The sequence below is a fragment of the Fusarium tjaetaba genome, assembly GCF_013396195.1.
Source record: "Fusarium tjaetaba strain NRRL 66243 chromosome Unknown NRRL66243_c0000024, whole genome shotgun sequence".
NCBI classification, from domain to species: Eukaryota; Fungi; Ascomycota; class Sordariomycetes; order Hypocreales; family Nectriaceae; genus Fusarium; species Fusarium tjaetaba.
Window position 1 is genome coordinate 262865 of NW_023501220.1, and position 21067 is coordinate 283931.

Genomic DNA, 21067 nt, shown 5'->3' on the forward strand with positions numbered 1-21067 from the left:
GAGGGACCTGTTGTTTACCTAAGTACCGGAGATCAGCATATCAATACAATGACATCAAACCTTTTACTCCTCCTGTTTGTAGGAGAAACTACAGTATATAATGAAATACGTGCCTAAATTTAGGATGAGTTTTCGAGCTATTCTAAGTTTTTAATACCCGCGATGAAATAATGACCAGCACTGATGAGATAGATATGGATACATACAGTATATTGTCACATCTCGATACAATTCATAATACAAATTCCCAGGCCAGCCTATCGCCGTATGGGGTAGCCTGGGGTATCTAGGACAACGTCATGAAAACCAACATTCTCTAATAATCCATCCAACGCCCTGCTTCTCCTCACCGTCAACAACCGTGGAGGGAGGCCATCCTAAAGCATTCTCCTTGCATCCGCCTCTCGGTCGCCAACTGGTTCTGCCGTAAGTCTGCTGGCTTCGCTGTCTCGCCGTTGTCCCGCGTTTGTCATGCCCTCGATACCCAGGCCAACCTCTCCAACTCGTCGCAGGACCAGGAGGAGTGATGATCGCAAGTCTGCGGTAAGATCCTTGGTGAGAAGTTCAACCGCAAGGGGGTAGAAATCGGGGATGTGTTTCTTGAAAGCATCCTCAGGGAACGTGACAAAGCCTTCTAAAACATCGACGACAACGGGCCGCCATGCAACGATATTGCGATGCTGGCTCTCCTCTTCGAGCGTAGTGTATCCGTGAACAATATCCTTGCAAAGGGGCACCAATGCGTCCTCCACAGCAGGCCGGCTCTCCAGTCGCTCAGGCGCATTATCCGCAAACATACGGAACAAAATAGAGATGTAAGTAGCTGCCGAGCCACTCTCCTGCTTCAGAAGGTTGGGAGGCTGCTTCATGAAACCCTCACGCCAGAGTCGCATGCGCAATTCCTTGTCCTCGTTGAAGCGGCGGGCGAACTGGAAAGACCGCTTAAGTAAAGTCATGAGTCGAAGAAGCTCTGCGGAGGGAATATGTGCGTAGACGGTGTCGTTGCTGAACAACTCGTTGACTGTCTCGATCATCAAGAGCTGCAACACACAACGGGAGATGATTCGGTTGAAGAATCGTCTTCGAGCCGCTGTAACCACTACAGGCTGTTGCTGAAGGTTGGAAGACGGTTTAAACTCTTCAAGGGCGATATGGGGGCCGTCAGCCGTTGGTGTCTGGAGCTCATCTTCAGCTGACGGGGGTGGAACACTGTGATCATCTTCCAATTCCTCCTTGCCGTTGATTTTGAGAGATGTCTCATCCATAGGCGTGGTTGCCGAGGAGGTTGACGAGAACTCGAGGCCGTTTGGTGGCGGCGATATGGACGCCGTGTTGTTGATTGCAGTGGCAGTGAAGAGTTGGTACGCGGTAGTTCGCTCAAAGAGCTCGACGAAAGCGCCAACAAGCTTATTCCAGTGCTCAGGCTTGAACTTGGTCACATTCTTGAGGATTAGCTGTTGGAGGCAATTACTTCCGATTCGAGAAATTGTGTCATTCTCCTGGCAGATGCAAAGCGCCAAAAGTTCCAGGAATCTGTCCAACATGTACTCCAGGGCATCAAAGTAATGCGTGAAGAGAGTGATCATATTCCGCAGAGCCTGGATCATAGTGGTCGATAGCCAGACTGACAATTCCTCGTGGTTGAGGACATTAGACATCTCTGGCCGGGACCTCAACACCATGAAAATAGGATAGAGCTGTTGACGCCATAGGATGTCCCAGAACTCTGACGGGAAAGTGCCACCATACTTGAGCAGAGTCTCAAAGAAATACTCCAAAGCATTTGATCGCACTTCCAAGTCTTCTCCGGTCATGAGAACGTCGTGGAAGGCGAAAAGAACAGGGAACCAGTAACCCTCCTCAACAGATGTGTTTGATCGGGATCGCTTTTCAGAATTCTGTATGGCTCCATCTGGAGGTGGGATATTGTTGTATTTTTGCGACAATGGACATTCGGGTGTCTTGAGCATAGCAGGAATCAGAGATTTCAATAGTTCCAATGCTGCCAAGCTCTTCTTCTGAAACTTGAGATTCTTGGAGAACTCCGTCAAGCATACGATGAGATCGGTGAAGGCGCCCTGTGAAATAACCACTCCAAACTTGGTCTTGTACACCTGGTTGACGTTTTCGTAGGCCAAATTGACAATGCTCTCGTGAGGATCACGAGCAGCAACTGTGAAAACACCAAACATGGTCCGCCAGCCTGATCGGATGTTATCTCCACGGGCCTGGATCATTTGTATCAGACATCTGAGAACCATGTCTTTGACGGTCACATTATGCGAGTTGGCAAGGACATGCTCAAAAGGTTTCAGGAAATCTTTCTGGAACTTGAAACCAGCCAGTTCTTCAATCTCCATGAATCTCATTGACAGCTGACGAAGAGAATCGAGAGCGAAGAACACAATGTTCATGTTATTGTGGCATCCAACACGATTGAAATGCTCACCAAACACCTCCCAAATGTTGCTCCATTCGAATCTCACACGGTTCATGTTGTAATAGCTGATTTCAACAATCTTTTGCAAGCTGTATGTACGAGGTGAGTCGTTGGAACCAGACACCTTGATCTCATCCCAACTGACTTCTGTCAAAGCTCTGGCAAAGTAAACCATGGACTCGCCGGTAAGAGTTGCCGTGTTGGTGAAAATGCGGTCGACGCTGCGAATCACCTCATCTGACCGACTCTCCAGGGCGATCTCCGTGGAGAAGCCCTTGGATGCAGTTCCTGCTCTGGCCCGTGTCGTTTTCTTGGAGTTTGACGAAGAGCGAGAATCGGAGGTTTCTGATCTCTGTGGTGGCAAGAAACGAGCTTTAGACACATCAGGCACGGCACTCTCGTCGACTCCACCCGAGATGAGTTGAAGTCGATCAAGCTGACTGATACACATCAAGATGTCCTTCCATGACTCACGAAGAACGTTGCCCTCAGTCTGTCCCAGCTCAAGAACGACCTTGAGTGCCTCAATATTCTTGGCCAACATTTCCTGTGGGTTGTTCAAGTTTGTTGTGTTTTTCAAGGCCGACATGAAAGCCTCTCTGGGCGTCGACAGATCAAAAAGGCAGGCAATTTGAGTGGCGAGCTTCATGCCTTCTAGGCACAGCTTGTTGACTTCAAGATTGTGAGACTTCTGAATCTGGCTTGAGAGTGTAGAGAAGATTGACATCCAGGTGACGTTAAACATTGGGCTGACATGTTTGAACGACGTTGCAAGTATGTACTTTGTGCCAGCTTTGCGACGTTGGCTCTTGAACAGATCCTTGAAGAGCTGCTCAGAACGCAGAGCAATTTCCTCGGATTGTTGCATGTAGGCCTCACGCTGTAAATCACGACCCACGTTAGAGAGAGCTTGGCCAAGACCAGCAGCGATACCGGTAGATGGGGCTGGTGTATTGCCAGCCGCTGCGGCAGCGTCACGTTCACTCTTCAGGACGATCTCGTTGGCGGCGATCTCGTCATAGATGCCGAGGAGATAGTCATCGGGTAAATCAGCATTGTCGTTAATACCGCGGTTGTTCTTGATAAATTCCTCCTTGCTCATGCGCTTGGCAATCTTGACGCTATGCAAATCAGTGTTGAGCAAGATGACCGAATAGGCGAGCACGTATGCAGTGTCTGCATTGGCAAAGGCATTTGGGTTTCCGAGAACGTAACGTTCCGCAAATTTCAGCATGAAACGATCGATCTTCTGAGCTTCACCAGGCAGGCGGAAGGACTGGAGGAATTGGCGCAAAGAATCAACAAATCTTCTCTTGGCAAACTCCATGGTATCGACAAATGCGTGCATGATGTCAATATTCTTTTGGTCACCTTCACCCAAGTACTCGCCGATTTGGGCCTTGTCGAGCTTATCCTCCTTTATCAGAAACTCGGCAATATCCTTCGGGCTGTCGCTTGGAATGAAGCCATCGCGCAAAAGCATCTGAATACCCTTCTTCGGCTTGAAATTGAATTGGTTAATTCCCTTCATCAGCGCCGTCTTCCTTGCTTTTTCCTTCTCCAGTTGATCCGGGTCATCCTCCAATATAGGGGTTGATGGTGGTAGAGGAGTTTCGACACGAGAGATACTGTCATTGATGCTTGGATCAATTGACGGTCGAAGATCGAGAGAAGCCTTAGGATCGTGGTTCTCAGAGCGTGGAGGCTCTGGATCACCTCGGATGGGTGCCGACCAGTTCACCATGGATCGTAAAGTCTCAACTAAAGCTTCGATAGATAAGCGCTTGATTGCATACTCTTTAGGATAGTCAGGTTCGGTTTCCTGATGAGGAGCAATATGAGCAACAGTCAGAGGGGGCGGGAGTGTTGCTTTGAGCTGCCACTCGCTCGCAGGCGTTGTCTTCAGTCGCATCTCTTCATAGACTTGTTCGTTGATTGTAGTGATAGTAAGCGGAGTGGTGGAGAACTTTGATAGGTCTTCGATGATAGTTTGGTAAATATTATCAACTGTCTGGTCACAGTCGTAATTAAGGTAAATTTCAACAAGCGCCTTGGGATCAGCGCATAATCTGTTCAGAATTGTAACAAACTGCAACTTTTGAGAAAGGGGCGCAGTCCTTCGTGCAAGCAGTGCCAGGTATATTTCATTCAAAAATACCTCGATTTCTTTCTGTCATCTGTGTAAGCTATCTCATCTTTTATGTGCATGTGTCAGTCTTACCTTGAAGTCGGCACGCATATATTTGATCATCAGCCAGAATATCTCGCTGCTCACATTGAATATGCGGTCCACAGAGCTGGCACCGTTGCGTGTTATACTTAGACAAAGGTAGAACTTGATAGCCTGAAGAAAACTCGTTGGTTCGCCGCTTTTTGAATTCTTGATAGTACAAAATGGAGATGTGAAAACTGCAATGTTGTTGTTCAGAAGGGTGTGAATAAGGTGAAGAGAAATGAGTTTGGAGCGCATTGGCTGGCCACGGACGTCGTAAAGCTGGTCGGGTGGCAGAACCTTGGTTGACAGGTTGCAAAAGGAGCGAAAGACGAGATAAGCATCACGGATGTAGACCTCGTCCTCGGCGTCCAATACCTCACCATCTTCCGTATTTGAAGTCTCCTGGCCGGCCTGGTCAGAGACCGGAGTACCTGTTTCCTTGCGCTCGGGTTGAAGTCTCGTTACCATGGTAGGACCGTCGCCCAGGTTCGAGTCGTCAAAGCTCTTGCGATGCTCAAGATCTTTCAATGTAAGCTTGGCGCCACTCTCGGGAGGTTCGGCCGATGCATTCATAGCTTCGGAGTGCTCAGCTGGGGATTCGTCGCGGTCGTTATGGTCATTGGCACCGTTGGGGGTGTCAGCCTGGTCGAACGTGGCATTGCTGGCTCCATGCTTGAGATGCTCCAGGTTCAGGCGAGCCTCCTTCATATGTAATCTCGTCTTGACTCGTTCAAAAACGGTACCGACCATCTGCGTCAAGGTTCCCTGAGCAACCTGCTGGTTGGCCGTGCTCCGCGACAACAAAAAGACATTGTAAACTTGGCGGACGGCCTTGAGGAGACCAGCGCCATGGACGACGATTTTATCATTGAGAACGGCGGCAAGCAAGGATTTGACAATCTGAAGCTGGATCTCAACTGCAGTCGTTTCGCCTTGGAAACAATTACATATCGTATCAATCGCTCGCTCGATCAGGGGAGGGACAGGTTCGGCACCCTCTTCGGTTCCCTCGGGGGGGTTACTTGGCACGGAGAAGTACGAGTATGAGATGAGCTTGCCGATGCAATCGAGTGCGGTCGTAGTAAGCTGGACATTTGTGGATCGCGAGGCTAGCTGCAGAGGAGCAAACACGATCTCGGGATCAGGAAGCTGGTCCTGTTCTTTGATGGCGTCAAGTGCTTTGGTAGTAGAGTCGGCCAGTTGCTTGTTGCGCTGAGCATCCTTGGACGAGGCAATGGCCTCAAGTGAGGACACCACAAATTTGAGGGAGCTCATGGGGGAGCGCAGAAAGGACCAGTGGCCATTCGCTTAGGGTGCAGAGAGTCGAGAGGATTGAAGTCGAAGGAGAGAGGTTGTAAAGTTGATGTCGCTCCCAGGGCAATTAAAGAAAGGAGACGTGGGCGCGCTGCGGGAGAGGGAGCTAAGTTCATGTGCCTCCAATGTAATGGAACCTTTGAAGTCTCGGCGCAGCCCAAAGATTGAATTGTATGGCAAAGGTCAATTACGGCCGTGGGTATACAGCTTGGACAGAAGCCAACAAAAAAGATGGGAGAAGAGGAAAATAGCCCGTGTCTTGGGGTTGTTGTCAGCTTCTGACCCTTCTCAAAGCTATTACACTGTAACAAGTGCAGTACCAGGGGTACGAAGTCAAAGTGGACAGCGTTTCCAGAGGCTCCGCTTCCCGAAAATGAGCTCTAACTACGGGACCCCTAGCCCAGGGAAGTCCTCGTAAGCTGCCCGCCAATTAGCGGCCAAGAATGGATGTAGTGTCTTCTCAGACAGGTACCAGTACAACTTTCTAAGTCATTTCAATAGCCACGTGTGGCTGAGTGAATGCCTAATCACCGTAGTGTCCTTGGCTTGCAGAAAAAGATTCATGGAGACAGATGTAGAACTATTTTGGCCGTGTTACCTAAGTTCGATCTATCAGAAGATACCGAGAGGGCTTATTTAAATGAACAATCATAGAGCTTCTCTCACAAAAGACTAAGTCAATTATAATATTCATTTCCGTTCAAGGCATATGCCAACATTCGACTACAACTTATTCAAAGTCTGCAAGTATATAAGCCAGCCTCTTATGAGAGACATGCCTTAATGAGCAAGAAAACTTCCACATCCAAGATGGGTACCAAAAATAAGCATTCCAAAGACCTACCAAGTGGCTATCAAATTTGCCTAAGTCTATCATAAGCTTACCTAAGCTTTTTTGTCACGCAGGTTTTCTTGCCTCCCCTAGACCCAACTCTGAAAAGTCTCTGTATAAGTTGGAAGTCAGCAAAATGGAACAGAAACTACTCGATTCGGCAAAAAGGCACTCGACTTTGCTCGACAGTACCATACATGAAGTCAAGCAATTCATCCAGGCTCTGCAATTGAAATCTAGATCTACATCTGGTTTACCATCTTTCTTGCGCACATTGGAACGGGAAAACGCAACATTATCCAATCTTTTCACTGAATTATCAGTCTCAAGTACGAGTCTTGATGATCTGCAACTCAAAAAACGAGAACAGAAGCTTGATGCGAGCGTCACCACAACGACGCAGGGTATTGCTCAGTGGAACCGTCTAAAGAAAAGCCATAGCTTCGCTGCTATAAATCAGTCCTTTCAAGGCTCGTCAAAAGATTTGCGAAAAGAGGAGATCCAAAAACGACAGGTCTCGGGGCAGGAGAAACACAATCTGCACAGACTCCTAAAAGAACAGGCTCGCGTTGAGGTCGATGTTGTTCAAGAAGGACGAGAATGGATTGCTGCTAAAGCCATCTCTCGCGATAGACTCGCTCGTCAGTTGAACGATAGCGGCTGGGGATGGGGTGACCATGAACTCGGTGATGAAGTCGACCGGGATGAGTGGGAGGATACCCCATTGGCAAAATACGTACAACGGCTGGTAAATGCTGCAAGAATGAATCGTCATGAATACAGATTCCCTCAAATACGTCTGGTTCTGACTGGTCTTAGTCGAGGTGAAAGGGAGCTTGACATAGTCCTTGATCAACTAGAACACATTGATCCACTGGTCAAAGTCATAATCGAGGATCAAGACAGCGACTTTGCCGCGGCATCGCCTCCTCCGCTTGACGAAGCTATTGACAATCTTGTTGGCAATGAGCTTGCATCACTCACATCCACCATCAACCTTGATCACACCATCCTCATCGATCTTATTTCCGACTTGACTCATCTCAGACTTGAGCCCCAACCGTGGCAGTCGCGTACGACGCGTGCCCAGATAGACGAAGAGAATGCTCATGAAGGGGGTCTCATGTCTCGGGTGTTGTACCCCGTGTTAGCAGGCCGCAAACTCGTATGTACCCGTGAAGCAGCGGATCATTTTCACGATGTGCTACGAACTGTTGGAACCGAGACTGAGCGCGAGCGAGGGAGATTATTGGTACCTTGGGGTGATGATATAGAACAAATGTCTTCGGACCGCACACGGCAGCGTTTTCAGCAACTCACCATTTACCCCTTACCACCTGATGTTCAGATACCTGTTTCTGCAATCGACGAGGCATGGGATATGCAAGCTATTGATTGTGGCATTTCCAAAGGGAGCCTTCCTCAGGTCGCCCATGACGTGGCTTTGAGTAGCGGCTTCAAGAGCTCTAAGTTGTCTATCTTCATGTATGGGTGGGCGGCTGGGCTGACGACCGTTACGAGCAACAAGGAAGTCCGAGGGCAAATCCGAACTTGGGTGGAGGCGCATCGCAAAAGTGATGAAGAAATTGGGCCCCAGATATTTCGATTAGAAGTGACGAGGAATCTATTAGCCAAAGCTGCAAAGCCGAGAGAAGGATGGCAAGAGAAGGATGAGGCTAAAGGTGATGTTGATGATGAATCATGATGCGTGGACTATGCGTGTCCTGCAGGATATTCAAAACGAAGACAGACAGACAGTATAGACTAACATCGATCGTTAACTCGTACGAATGGATGTCCAAATCTTGATTGATAAGATAAGTCCGATGCCGTACTCCGTAGTCATTGCACTAAAGAGTTGACGTCTTAAGTCCTCAATGTCCACGTATGTCCGAGCATTATATAGTAATCGGACCAACCCTCAACCGAATCTTACTCTGAGAGTCTATAATCGTTTAAGATTTACACTAATAATCAGCAGGAATCGCCTGCTTCTGCATCAGCAACTTCTGGGGGATCTTTACCATTTCCCTATAGAGTTAGCTTACATGACTGTCACTTATAGAATCTCGGTCTTTTGGCTCGGCCTTTTGCATCTCCACCGAATGATACTGCCCATATCCCCAGCCATTGTATCACAGAAATGTACTTCAATTTACAGCTCTTCTCCAGACTATTCGCATTGTTCAATTCGCCGTGTCTCGCTGTTTTTTGTTTGTTCTTTGGCCGAGTTCTTTGAGCTCGATCCATCAAGTATGCCCGGCAATTCACCCCCAATCACACTCTCAACCCCCAGCTTCTTCTTTAATACTCCGCTGGATGTAAGTCAGGAGACCTTTACAGAAGCGACAGATCTGCAGGACACTTCCTTTGATCTACCGGCCGAGACAGCAACTGCCGGTGGTGGAACCGTGTCCTCGGCCGCCAAGACGGAGAAGAAGCGGCGCCGGCCGGCCCTCTCGTGTGAGCAATGCCGGCGCCGCAAGATTCGATGTGATCGTAGTCTACCTTGTGTAAACTGCGTCAAATCTAAGATATCACCTTGCACTTATGCACCAACTCACATCCCAGCTTCACGTGCCAAGAAAGGCACAGTTCATGCTGGTGCTGCAGACTCAAACTCCCAAGTGCCGGCTAGGTCAGCCCCAGCCATTGGAACTACCCAGAGACAGTCTCCATCAAACTCATCTGCAAGGCAAAAATCTTCTAGCATCCCGAGCTCAACAGTAGGATCCAACTCAGAGGCCTCCACTGTTGATGCCCTGGCTGCGAGGGTCAAGGAGCTGGAGCAGAAGCTAGCCGAGTCTTGTTACATCACACAACCAGCAGAAGACAAGTTTATACAGCCTGATGACCAGGAAGCTGAGTCGGCTCCTATGAAAGGGACTGTATCTAAGACGAGGTTCTTTGGTCAAAGTCACTGGATGAACGGCATTCACATGGTCAGTAGTCCATTTCACGTAACAGAATCTTCCTAACCAGATCTTATAGTTTCCCGGTGTTTTTGATATGCTCAAGGAGGCAGAGACTCACAGGAATCAACATCACGGTGGTTTTGTCAAATGTAAAGTTCTGGGTCGTATCATCAAAGCAAATCGCTCCAAAGCTGTGTCGACTGACAAGTTGGGCGAAAACATACCTGAGCGTGGCCTTGCCGATCAGCTTGTTAATGCCTATTTTGACACCTTTGAGGGCGTGGTTCGGATTCTTCACCGTCCAACCTTCATGTCTGAGTATGAGCGCTACTGGCAGAATCCTGAAGCCTCCAGTCAGGTTTTCCTGATCCAGCTGCAGCTATGCATGGCCATCGGAGCAACTCTACACGATGATGTCTTCAGCTTGCGTGCGACTTCAATGCAGTGGGTCCATGAGGCCCAAATCTGGCTTGTGATACCCCCTGAAAAGAGCAGAATGACTATAGCTGGTATTCAGATCATGTGCATGCTGGTCATCGCCAAAGCGTGTTGTGCAGTTGGCCAAGACCTTACCTGGGTTTCGGCTGGGAGTCTCGTCAGACAGGCTATGTACATGGGATTACATCGGGACCCAAGGCATCTTGGGAACATGTCCGTTTACCGTTCCGAGATCCGTCGCCGCCTCTGGGCAACTATCCTCGAGCTTAATCTACAATGCTCCTACGATGCTGGAGGCCCCCCTCTTCTCTCCTCGAAACACTACGATACACGCCCCCCAGCAAATTTGAACGATGATCAACTCACAGACGAGCCAGATTCAGATAGAAAACCAACTGGCGATCCCGAAACTCTGACTGATATGTCAGTCCAACTCGCGCTTCAAAAGTCCTTTGCTCTTCGCCTCATCATTATCAAGCACGTCAACGAATTTAGATCCAAGGAGTCCTACGCCGAGACACTCCGGCTGAACTCTGAACTCACAAAGGCATGCCGCACATTAACAGAGACACTTGCTGCTCTATCAGAGGCCCAGAGGCACCAGCCCCGAACAATCTTTACCCATTTCCACAGCTCTCTTGTTCAAATGTTCACATACCGTTGCTTCCTCTCTCTTCATCAACCCATGGTCGCCCGCTCCGCCCTCGATCCAACCTACTACTACTCTCGCAAAGTATCCCTCGACTCGTCTCTGAAGCTCGCGCAGATCACTGGCCTATCGACACCTCGCTACGGTACCTCTGCTCCTGGAGGCTCCTTGGACCCCTTAGTCAGCTTTCACCGCCTCATCACAAACGGAGCGGGCGTGTTCCGTGTGATCCCAACTCAAACACTCTTCTCTGTTGCGCTCGAGTTTATCAAGAAGTCAGAGGAGCAGAATGATAGCCTCGGCGGCGGCCCTGTCATGAACCTCTTTGAACTTCGCGCCGTTCTCCAAAGTGCGGAGACTTGGTTCGAGAGACGGATACGTGCTGGAGAGACAGGCGTAAAAGGATATTGTTTCGTTGTTGCGTCTCTCGCCCTCGCAGACGCTCTTGAGATAGGGCTACCGCAGGAAGATGTCTATCAAGTAGTTGTTGATACAGGAGCAAGTATGAGTATAAAAGCCTATGACTTGCTGAAAGAAGTCGCCGAGAGAGAAGGTTTATCGCTTGATGAGCCTGAAAACGAAGAGGCTATACACATTGATGTGCCAGCGATGGATAGCGATGCAATGCAGGGTATTATGGAGATGCCCTTTGACTGGATGGTAATGGGTGGTGACCTTGGTCTTGATGGAATGGGAGCGTTCAACTGGGCTCGAGGTGGCATGGGTATGCCTCAGCAGTTTGACTCCGTCGATCCATCAGTTGTGTCACAGTTTTGAACCTGGCGTTGAGGGATCTGTAATGACTTGATGATGAAGGAAAATCTCACCTTATGTATTGATGTACTTGGGCACTTGACATGGCCGCCTCTTCTCTACTGAACCTACTTGCTTGTCTTCTGAAGAGTTAGTCGAAGTATAGGATAAGTTCAGAAAACTTAGGAAAGTGTAGGATGAGTTTAGCAAACTTTGTGAAGTTTAGGATAGATTTAGGTAAATCCAGGGGAAAGGGTATGAGTTTAGGATAAGCATCAAACATTCCCCAGAGCCTCACCAATTTCCATGCGAATCCCAGCAGATTATTACCGAGTACTACATCTTGTCAGCTGGAACTTGGTCTCCAGATGACCTATATCAGTAATTGCCTCACACAGACCAAGCTATTCATCGTATGAGGAGAGAATCGTATATTCAGATTTTGTCGTGATATATGCAGTGTAGGCACAGTTTAAGTAGTCATATCCGGCGGTCGTAAAGCGTGCAATAGGAGGAAACATATAATGAGGGCATATGCAATAGATTCTTTGTCCAAAACACCCCCCAAGTTCGAAAAGATATAACATTATTAATCAATGGTCATTGTACACGGGCTTTTCCGGCCTCGTAAATCTTCCACGAATGCTGCGGCGTGATCAGACGAAGAAGCTCTGTGGGTGTCCTCATAGATGCTCATCGCCGTCGTGATTCACCCATTCTTACCCAGGAATGCTCTCATGGGTGTCCCCACGATATCCCAAGTAAACTCCTTACCGCATCCCCATCCCTCAGAGATCATCTCCTCCTGTTCTATAAAAAAGTCATTCCTCGCTGTACTAGCCCTTTCAACTTTCCCAGCATAATTCGGTTTTCAGGGGCTACTTGACGCTCTACCCCTAATTTACAGAAGAAGCTCAAGAGGGTTCTCAAGAACCTGCTTGAGCTCCTTGAGCCACTCAGCACCGACAGCACCGTCAACGACCTTGTGGTCAAAGCTGGCAGTAAGGGTGATTTGGTCGTCGAACTCAACACCGGCCTCGTTCTCGGCGGGGATGGCAACCTTCTTGGTGGTGCCAACAGCGAGGATGGCAGCCTGGGGAGGGTTGATGACAGCAGTGAAGTGGTCAACAGCGGGGTTCATGCCCATGTTGGAGATAGAAATGGTACCACCCTGGTACTCCTCAGGCTTGAGCTTGCCATCACGAGCCTTCTTGGCGAGAGACTTGACCTGGCTAGAGATGGCCTCGAGGCCACGGCCCTCAACACCGGTGACAATAGGGGTGATGAGACCAGTGGGTGTGGAAACGGCAACTGAGACGTCGACGTTGTTGAACTGGCGGATGTTACCGTCGCGCCAGCTGGAGTTGACCTGGGGAACCTTGCGGCTAGCGACAGCGATAGCCTTGATGAGGAAATCGTTGACGGAGAGCTTGTACTTGCCATCGGCAGAGCTGTTCAGAGCCTGGCGGAGCTTGAGGAGCTTGCTGACGGAGATGGAGCTGGTGACGTAGAAGTGAGGGTTGGTCTGGGTGGACTCGACCAGGCGGTTGGCAATGGTCTTGCGCATGCCGCTGATGGGAATGTCCTCGTAGGAAGCGCTGGCGGCGCTGCTGGCGGCGGGGGTGCTGCTGGCCTTCTTGACATCATCCTCGGTGATCTGACCGTTCTTGCCAGTACCCTTGAGGCCGTCGATGCTAATACCCTTCTCGCGGGCAAGTCGCTTGGCGGAAGCGGAGATGTTGGGGAGACGGTCGAGAGCAGTCTGGAGACGGCCCTCAGACTGGTATTGTTGAGGCTCAGGAGTAGGCTCGGGGGCGGAAGCGGACTCAGACTTGGACTCGGACTTCTCCTCCTTCTTGGGAGCAGCGGGCTTAGCGGCGTCACCACCAGCGTCCTCAACGGAGAACTTCTCGAAGGCGGAGATATCAGTACCTTCCTCAACAAGGACGGCAATGGGCTATATCAGAGAATTGCATGTTAGTGACATGATTTAAACAGCATTGAGTGATATTGAGCGTTGGAGGTAGATACCCCGAGGACCGAGAGGTGACCTGAGTGGTTTCAAAAAAGTGAGGAACTTACGCTTCCAACGGGAATATCCTTCTCACCAGCATCCTTGAGGATCTTGGCAATGACACCCTCCTCCTGGAACTCAAAGTCCATCTGGGCCTTGTCGGTCTCAATCTCTACCAGGACATCACCAGGGGCGATGGAGTCACCGGGCTTCTTCTGCCAAGCGCCAATGTTACCAGCCTGCATGGTGGGCGACAGAGCGGGCATCTTGATGACCTGGTGCTCGGGGAACGAGGCATAGTGTCGCACAACGTGGGCAGCAAAGCCGGTTCGCAGGGCGCTATGGGTAGGGGCGAGAACGCGCCTTCGGAGAGCGGCGCTGAGCATTGTGGGAGGTATTAAGATCTTTCTGAAGGACGGAGATGTTAGTCGGTGATGGACATGGGGGGGAAGCGCGAATATGAACGTGGCTGAGCCACTTTTGGGGATTTTGGGGGCTCTGAGAAAAGCACTCACCGGCCGGAAGGGCAATTGAAAGCAGAAGTATCGAGATGCGTGACTGACGGCCACGAACAGAAACTCGAGGAGCGGAACGAAGAGATCAAGGACGGAGAGTGATGCAGCTCTGGCGTGAGAAGGAGAGGGAGAGAAAGAGTCGGGATCGGAGGAAATTCTTGGGGATGGATAGACGTGGAGTTTTTTGCGTGTTGAGCTCCGAAGAGTGAGGTACTTTGGAGCTTTGGCGTGGGCTAAACCGCTTCGGGACTCAAAGTGGCTGCAGGGGCCTTGAAGAGAACCCAGCGTTGGTGGTTCTGAAGTTCCGATGCGACCGTTGAGAGGACAACATTCGGGCAGATTCAGGGCATTTGGGGCCATTTCTCAAAGATTTTAGGGGATTGATGCACTGTAAGTCACTGAACTTTAGCCCTCATACACGGGACTGGGATGACCCGCCAATTGGGAAGGATTTGGAGCTCGCAACAAAAAAAAAGGGACGTGGACGCCATCATGGTACCTTGGGTTCGGGGGATCATTACGCGATATGAGCGAAGTCCGGGTGAACAAGAATAGCGAACAACGCGTGTGTAAGTCACTGAGAGTTATCAATGTTGTAGATGAAGCATTCGTTTGCCAATTACACTCTATTACACCGCCCAAGTCCCCCAGCTTGGCCGACATGTTTAAACCTCAATACTTCCTGATATTTATGTTGAGACAATTATTAAGGCCCTGCTGAAGTATCTTATCTGGCACTCCGGAGTTGCTGAATTTTCTTCGGCCAAATTGTCCCATCCTGACTTCGGGACAGATCGGCCCGGATCATGGTGGGGGGGTTCAATTGGTCGATTTTTACGCAAGTTTTTGTGAGTCCACGGGAATAAACACTCTGGAGAAGACCCTTGACGACCCGACGACTTCAACTGCCAGATGCAAAACGCTCTCCATATGGAGAAGAAGATGGAGAAGAAGCATTGTTAATAAAGTTGCGGGGTGTTCGCGACATGAAACCCGTGATGTGATATGGGCCCATTCGTGCGCAGATGTTTCTGAGCAGCAATAAATTGCTATCCTGAGCAGACCACGGTCAGTCACTATGCAAGTCGTCGACGGTCATCAAAGATCCAGTGCCAACTCATGATCATTAAAGGAAGAAATCTAAATTATCATCATTACATACATCTAATATGCGAGGTATCAAATCATCTTTATAGTACTTTTCCACGCTCCCACAGGCCATTACAATCTCAACTTCCACCAGCCCACCATACTTTCACCATCTCTTTTGGTACACTCAATGCTGATGAGATGGACCTCTTTCTATTCGGTCCATTGCTCCCCGAGGAGCCCTTCGAGTCTTTTGATCCCTTGGAACTCTTCGACTTTGAATTGTTTGTGTGTCCTTTAGTGACCAGCACTGATTTCCTTTGGGTACCGTCTTCCCCAAGCAATCCCGTTCCTTGACGAACCACTCCGATCCTCTCTTTCACCGGCTTTGGTGGTGGTTTTGGAGGAGGCAATGGTCTCATTTCCACCTCTTCTGGTATATACTCCCTGGGAACGATTGCACGGATTCCGAAGTTGCCTTCTTCTTTCTTTGCCCGGCCATCACGTCCTCTACTTCGTCCTTTACGGTCGAATCCAAGATGGAAACGTTGTGGGGTATCTCGCTCAGTGAAAATGGCTTCAAGCTCACTGTCTGGCTGCCATTGTGCGGCCCGGGGAAGTGATTTGAAAAGATTGCCATCAACGAGAAGTGCTGTAACAGATGCAATGGTTGTTGGTGAACGAGGAAGCCTAATCCGCTTCCAATAGATCCACGAAATGATATGAAGAAGCATCAAGGCGCCCACGATCCCCTGAAGAATTCGTGTGGCGATCGCATCCTGTCGAAGACGAACACTCTCTGTAACTTGACTACCGCTGATAACTGGGACGGCCTGAGAAACCGGCTCATCAGGATCGATACCACTGACAATATTTGTCCCATCTGCGACTGGGAATGTTCCCCTTGAAGACAAATGCCGTCGACTCTTGAAGTTCAATGACTGTGCCCTAATAATTCCGTGTTGAGATAAGATAGCAGACTGCACTTCGTTTGCGGCACTGGGAGTTGAGCTACCGAATGTATTGTCGGGTACAGCGAACTGAGATGCGTTCAACATTGCAAAAAACGTGTCAAGGAGTCCATCTGAAGTTACGTTGATGAGCTTTGAGTAATCAAGCTCTGGAATGGCGACAGTCGTGTCCTGGGCGGTACTTTCGACCGGAATAGGAGGATGGTCCGGATAAAGGCGTAGATCGTCGGGTCCATGGAAGAGAGCATCGACATCAACTGCTTCAATGGATTCGTTACAGGCAAGGGCATTGATGCTGCTCACTGACATGTCACTACTGCCCACATCGACTAGCTCTCCCCATATGTATAGCCAGTCTGAACAATGTGGCGATGACGCCGTCTTTCTTAAGCCGACACCGAAGAGTGTATCTCTACTCAGGCTTCTGCCATTTGCAGGAAATGAAGTTGTTGTCGTCCCAATAATTGCGTTGCTACCATTGCGCTCTCCAGTTCCCCGGCAGGTCTCGCCTTCGAGATCGACACGAAGTGGATTGACTATCCTGTCGTCAAGTTTGTACTCCAGGGTGAGGTTGGTGAAAATCTCATCGGATTGGTATAGTCGGCATGACATGTTTGGGCGGATTGCTGTAAGTCGCGCACTGAACGTGAGATCCTTGCCTTGGACCGCTTCGGCTAGCGATATATTCGGTACGTTGAGATTCGCATAGGTGAAAGGGGGATACGGTGCATCGCCGGCCAGTATCAGCGATGCCATGATGGTATCGTTGTTACAGTCAGTACAGATAGGATCGTCGTTGGAGGATGCTAGACTGTTGGCGAAGAAATCCTCAGTACGCAAAGCAATACTGGTGTTCTGACCGACTGGCATCGGCTCAAACAGAGGAGCAGTAGCGACTACCATGAGAAGCGCAACAAAACCACCAGAGATGGCGGCCAGGGCAGCAATATCTCGGATCTTAAGAGCCCTTGACCACGCGACATGCCTCAATGCATTCACAAGATTGAGTCCCACCGTTTCCTCAAATTCTCCTCGGCGTGAGAGATGCGAAAACGGTGAGAGAAGTCTTGTCCACCATTCTAAAGACAGCATGTACATTGCCACCAAAAGAAGCACCAAAGCTGGCACTACAGTCCATGCGATGTACGCTCCATCGTCCTTCATCGTCCTTAGCCCATCATTTCTCTGAGACACTCGTAGGGAGATCTCGAATCCTATTATAATACAAGCCAGAATGAGGATGTAAATCAACCGAATCAGTCCGTGCAATGTAACGGGCTGTCTCCAGCCTGAAGAATCGAAACGGCGAGGGAGAACGTTCGCTGGAGGTGCGTTGCCTCCAAAGATATGATAATACCCCAGGTTGGGATTCTCCAACTTTTCGTGACCCTCAGCACCGCTCAGGTACGTCGAGCCATCGAGTCTTGCTCTCAAAGTCTTGTTGGGTGCAGCTCCCATGCCTTTCAGGCATTCTACCAGCGGGTGGCTGTGTGCCACCACTGAAGCCATACCAACGATGGTGCTGGGATCTCGTGGGAGGAAGCCTTTCCTGGGAACGAGGAGCATTGTTGATACTACCAGAACGAAGCAGATAGCCAGAAATGCAGTTATTATGTATGCTGGCACCGGTCGTACGACAATACGGCGTTCAACGTAGCTCGCGATAGCTGTTGAAGTGCTTGTTGAGGGTTCCATCATGGCATATCGAGCAATCACGGCCGAATACTGCGTGAAGAAATTCTCGGAAAGTCTTCTCAAAGTATCGTTGTCCGTTAAAGACGCCAGACTAGGCAAATCTCCTCCATCCCTTAAGCTCAACACGATGGCAGCCGACATAGCTTCGTCAATATCAAAAATGGCTTCGCGACTATACGATGAGTTCGTGGACGCTGCCAAGAGCTTCAGATCTCTTGCTTGGTCGGATTCGAAGGTGTCAAACATAGCTCGAGCGACGGTCCATGCTGGTACTTGACTGAGTGTAGTGTTTGTCGCCTGTTGAGCGGGTATAACGGAGACGACGGCCTCGGGCGTTTTAGAAACCTTGATTCTGGTGATGATGTAGTTTGGCTTACACAGAAATGCAGCAGATGTCGATATTGTGCCATTGAGGCGATTGTTCGATGTCCTTGACTGGCGCTTGAGCTGATCGATATCGACATCCAGAATACTAGCCATAACAGCTATTCGCTGATCATCGTCCTTCGCAGAATTTCCACATCGTGCTGGTTGAAATGCAAGAAGCATTCTTGGAAGGTCTTCGTTACTCGTGCTGGCGAGTTTCGTGCTTGTCATCGTTTGGTTCGAGGAACATTTTCCATCTGATAGGGTCATGTTCAACAGCATAGTATTCCCATTTTGTAGTCGCATTGAGTTCAAAGTCAACTCGGCTTCTTCGCAGTCCATATCACCGATAAAACCGTCAACACCAGCTGTGATCTGTTTCAGTTCAGGGATATCGCTTATGAATGGCGTGTAAGCTGCTCGAGATGTAACTCCGTTTGGAAAAGTAATATTGTCAACTGCAAGAGCTGCAAGAGTGAAATACGGCAAAGATCCAACATCGTCCAGCCCGGAAACACTTTTGGCGAATTCGGATTGAATTGTTGTAGCGATCTTGTGGCTGGCAACCGTGGTGACTTTGGGTGTGATGAAAGCCACAGAGAAAATGATTATTAATTTGAAGATTATGCCGGCGATGACTGGGATCGTTACTAGCCAGTCCTTGTTCTTAATTGATTCGAAGACGGCTGCAGGTTCAGAAAGAGAAACGTAATCCAGCAAGAGAGACTTGTTAGCTTCAACTTGGGTGTTCAACATGCGGATCCACGGCATGGAAGCAGAAGCCTGGAACTCAACTCTATACCAGAAAGCAGCCACGAGAATAAACATTATAGTTGTTCCATATTGCCACAGGTATCTCGAAAGATCGTCGGACTCGTGAAGGCCTCCATTGTGTTCCGATAGCTGAAGTGCGACTTGCACTCCTGCTATCAAAGCAAAAAATACAACAGCATATATGGCCAGTATTCTTCGATGCAGAAAGACTGGGCGCCATGGTAATTCGATTTGAGTAGGTTCGGATGGCGAAAGGCGCGGCGAGTCAGGGAAAGCCTGGCTCATCCGCGATTTGATGCTTCCCAGAAAAGGCCATCGTATTCCGCTGCTTCTTGATGGTGAAGGATTATTACTTGGATCAAAAGGAGCAGCAGAGCTGGCTAATCTTTCGGAATCGAAGAACGAAGCGACGTTTCCGTGCTGTGAGCCCGAGAGAGCTGACCCAAGCCGATGCGAGTCTGATCTTCCCAAGCCACTCGAAGATCCAGGTTCTGAAGAATTCTCGACTCCATGGACGGCGCGTATATGTCGATGGTACGAGTCAACGGGCTGACGTATCATTGGACGAGGAATCTTTGTACTTTGTTCCGCTTGAGATTCCATCGTCGATAGAAAGTAGTGTGATTATCTAGAGTGTTCAGTATTGTGCATGGTCGGTTCATTATCGTATTTGGCAGCAAAACCATGATGCTGAAGAATATGCAACCGTGGAGATTTCCCGGGATTCTATATCGCCATGTTGAGAGAGCAGTCGTAGCAAAATAATTCGTAAAACAGGTTCTCGTGAAATGGGATTGAAGCAGATGTGACGTGATGAAACGTATCAGAAGTGAAAGAGAAAGACAGAGAGTGACGAAGACCAAAAGAATGAATGAATGCAGCCAAGGCCCTGCAGGACTGGAAAACAATTGGAAGAAACTTTTCAACGAAAGACGTAAGGTAGGTAAGCAAGAAGCAAAAACAGACAGAAGCCAGTGAGAAAGTGACGAAGGGGAAGAAGAGAAGACAAGACAAGACAAGAGAAGAGACAAATCACATTGGAAGATTGATATCAAGGCCTTCCTTGTTCGCATAAGTCAACTACTCTATACACAATGCTAGCCAGCAGAACAGAAGACCTAGGACCCAACCCAAGGTAACAGAGAGCTAATGCCCTACTATAATACAGTTTTACAAGGCCAAGCAGGCGAGCACTTGCATGTCTGCAGTTCCCCGTCCCATGTCTTGGTCGGAGGAGCCTCAAAATGTCATCGCTTCTCCGTGTCATAAGGAGACGGTAGCCCACAAGAGGATAAGCCGAGTCTAGATGAAACAAGGCCCAACAGGGGTTTTCTCCTTGGGTTCCGAAGACCTGGCAGCACAGCAGACGTAAGTTTCAATTATGGGCCAGGGTATTCGATAGCACTGCAACCCTATGATTTCAATGTTTTTCGTTGCTTGCGATGAGGCGTTTAGGACTGCGGTAGACCGTTCGTTCCGCTGCTGTTTCTTAGCAGCCGCAGGTTATGGACAAGGGTGGTTGCATGCATACGTATAGACATACGCGGAGAAATATCTTTCGAGGAACTATCGTCTCGTGAGCATCTGTTAGCTCAGGGCGAATTGCCCAAAAAGACGTTGTGTTCCCCAGATGCTTGCCTGCATAAAGTGAGGATACCCCTGCCATCCATGCGCTTGAACAAATCACTCACAGGCGAAATTATACCCATGACTTGGCGCATTATAACAATGCTGAAGATTATCACCGGAAAATAAATCCTTGCCTTGTTCAATTAAACAAGCTGCAGATGCCTGTATGTTAGCAAGCCAAACATTTTTGACAAGAAACGTTTTCTCGTGGAGTGAGCGGCATTTATTTTGTGACCTGGTAAATTAACAGGACGAGAGTGCCCCGTCAGGCTGATGCTGTAATCATCGCGTCGTCAGATATAATACTTTGCCTAATAAGTGACAAGGATGATACAGAACTCGTGTGTTGTTGTTGCCAGCAAAAGTGTGATGTGATTGATGTATTAGGATGTGTTTTGTTGGTGTTGGAGCATAGCCACACCTGAATTTACAGTGCAACAGTCCTATACTTCAACTAT

The 21067-nt window shown here is 49.1% G+C and overlaps 5 protein-coding genes across 5 annotated transcripts; 2 read left to right on the top strand and 3 right to left on the bottom strand.

The window, feature by feature from the left end:
• Window positions 1–377: 377 nt before the first annotated feature.
• FTJAE_1242 (SEC7 component of non-clathrin vesicle coat) lies at window positions 378–5930 on the bottom strand (the record flags this gene model as incomplete). The annotated part of the gene is made up of 2 exons (XM_037345463.1): window positions 378–4610; window positions 4662–5930. 2 exons carry the CDS (start codon window positions 5928–5930, stop codon window positions 378–380), a joined length of 5502 nt encoding a protein of 1833 aa, XP_037211714.1.
• A 1007-nt stretch (window positions 5931–6937) lies between these two features.
• Window positions 6938–8506, top strand: FTJAE_1243 (uncharacterized protein; the record flags this gene model as incomplete). The annotated part of the gene is made up of 1 exon (XM_037345474.1): window positions 6938–8506. The coding sequence occupies one exon, from the start codon at window positions 6938–6940 to the stop codon at window positions 8504–8506; it is 1569 nt and encodes a 522-aa protein (XP_037211715.1).
• Window positions 8507–9056: 550 nt separating this feature from the next.
• On the top strand, window positions 9057–11580 carry FTJAE_1244 (c6 zinc finger; the record flags this gene model as incomplete). The annotated part of the gene is made up of 2 exons (XM_037345485.1): window positions 9057–9743; window positions 9793–11580. The coding sequence occupies 2 exons, from the start codon at window positions 9057–9059 to the stop codon at window positions 11578–11580; spliced, it is 2475 nt and encodes an 824-aa protein (XP_037211716.1).
• An 877-nt stretch (window positions 11581–12457) lies between these two features.
• Window positions 12458–13956, bottom strand: FTJAE_1245 (dihydrolipoamide acetyltransferase component pyruvate dehydrogenase complex; the record flags this gene model as incomplete). Its single annotated transcript, XM_037345496.1, has 2 exons — window positions 12458–13513; window positions 13639–13956. 2 exons carry the CDS (start codon window positions 13954–13956, stop codon window positions 12458–12460), a joined length of 1374 nt encoding a protein of 457 aa, XP_037211717.1.
• A 1358-nt stretch (window positions 13957–15314) lies between these two features.
• On the bottom strand, window positions 15315–19583 carry FTJAE_1246 (uncharacterized protein; the record flags this gene model as incomplete). Its single annotated transcript, XM_037345507.1, has 1 exon — window positions 15315–19583. The coding sequence occupies one exon, from the start codon at window positions 19581–19583 to the stop codon at window positions 15315–15317; it is 4269 nt and encodes a 1422-aa protein (XP_037211718.1).
• Window positions 19584–21067: the final 1484 nt, after the last annotated feature.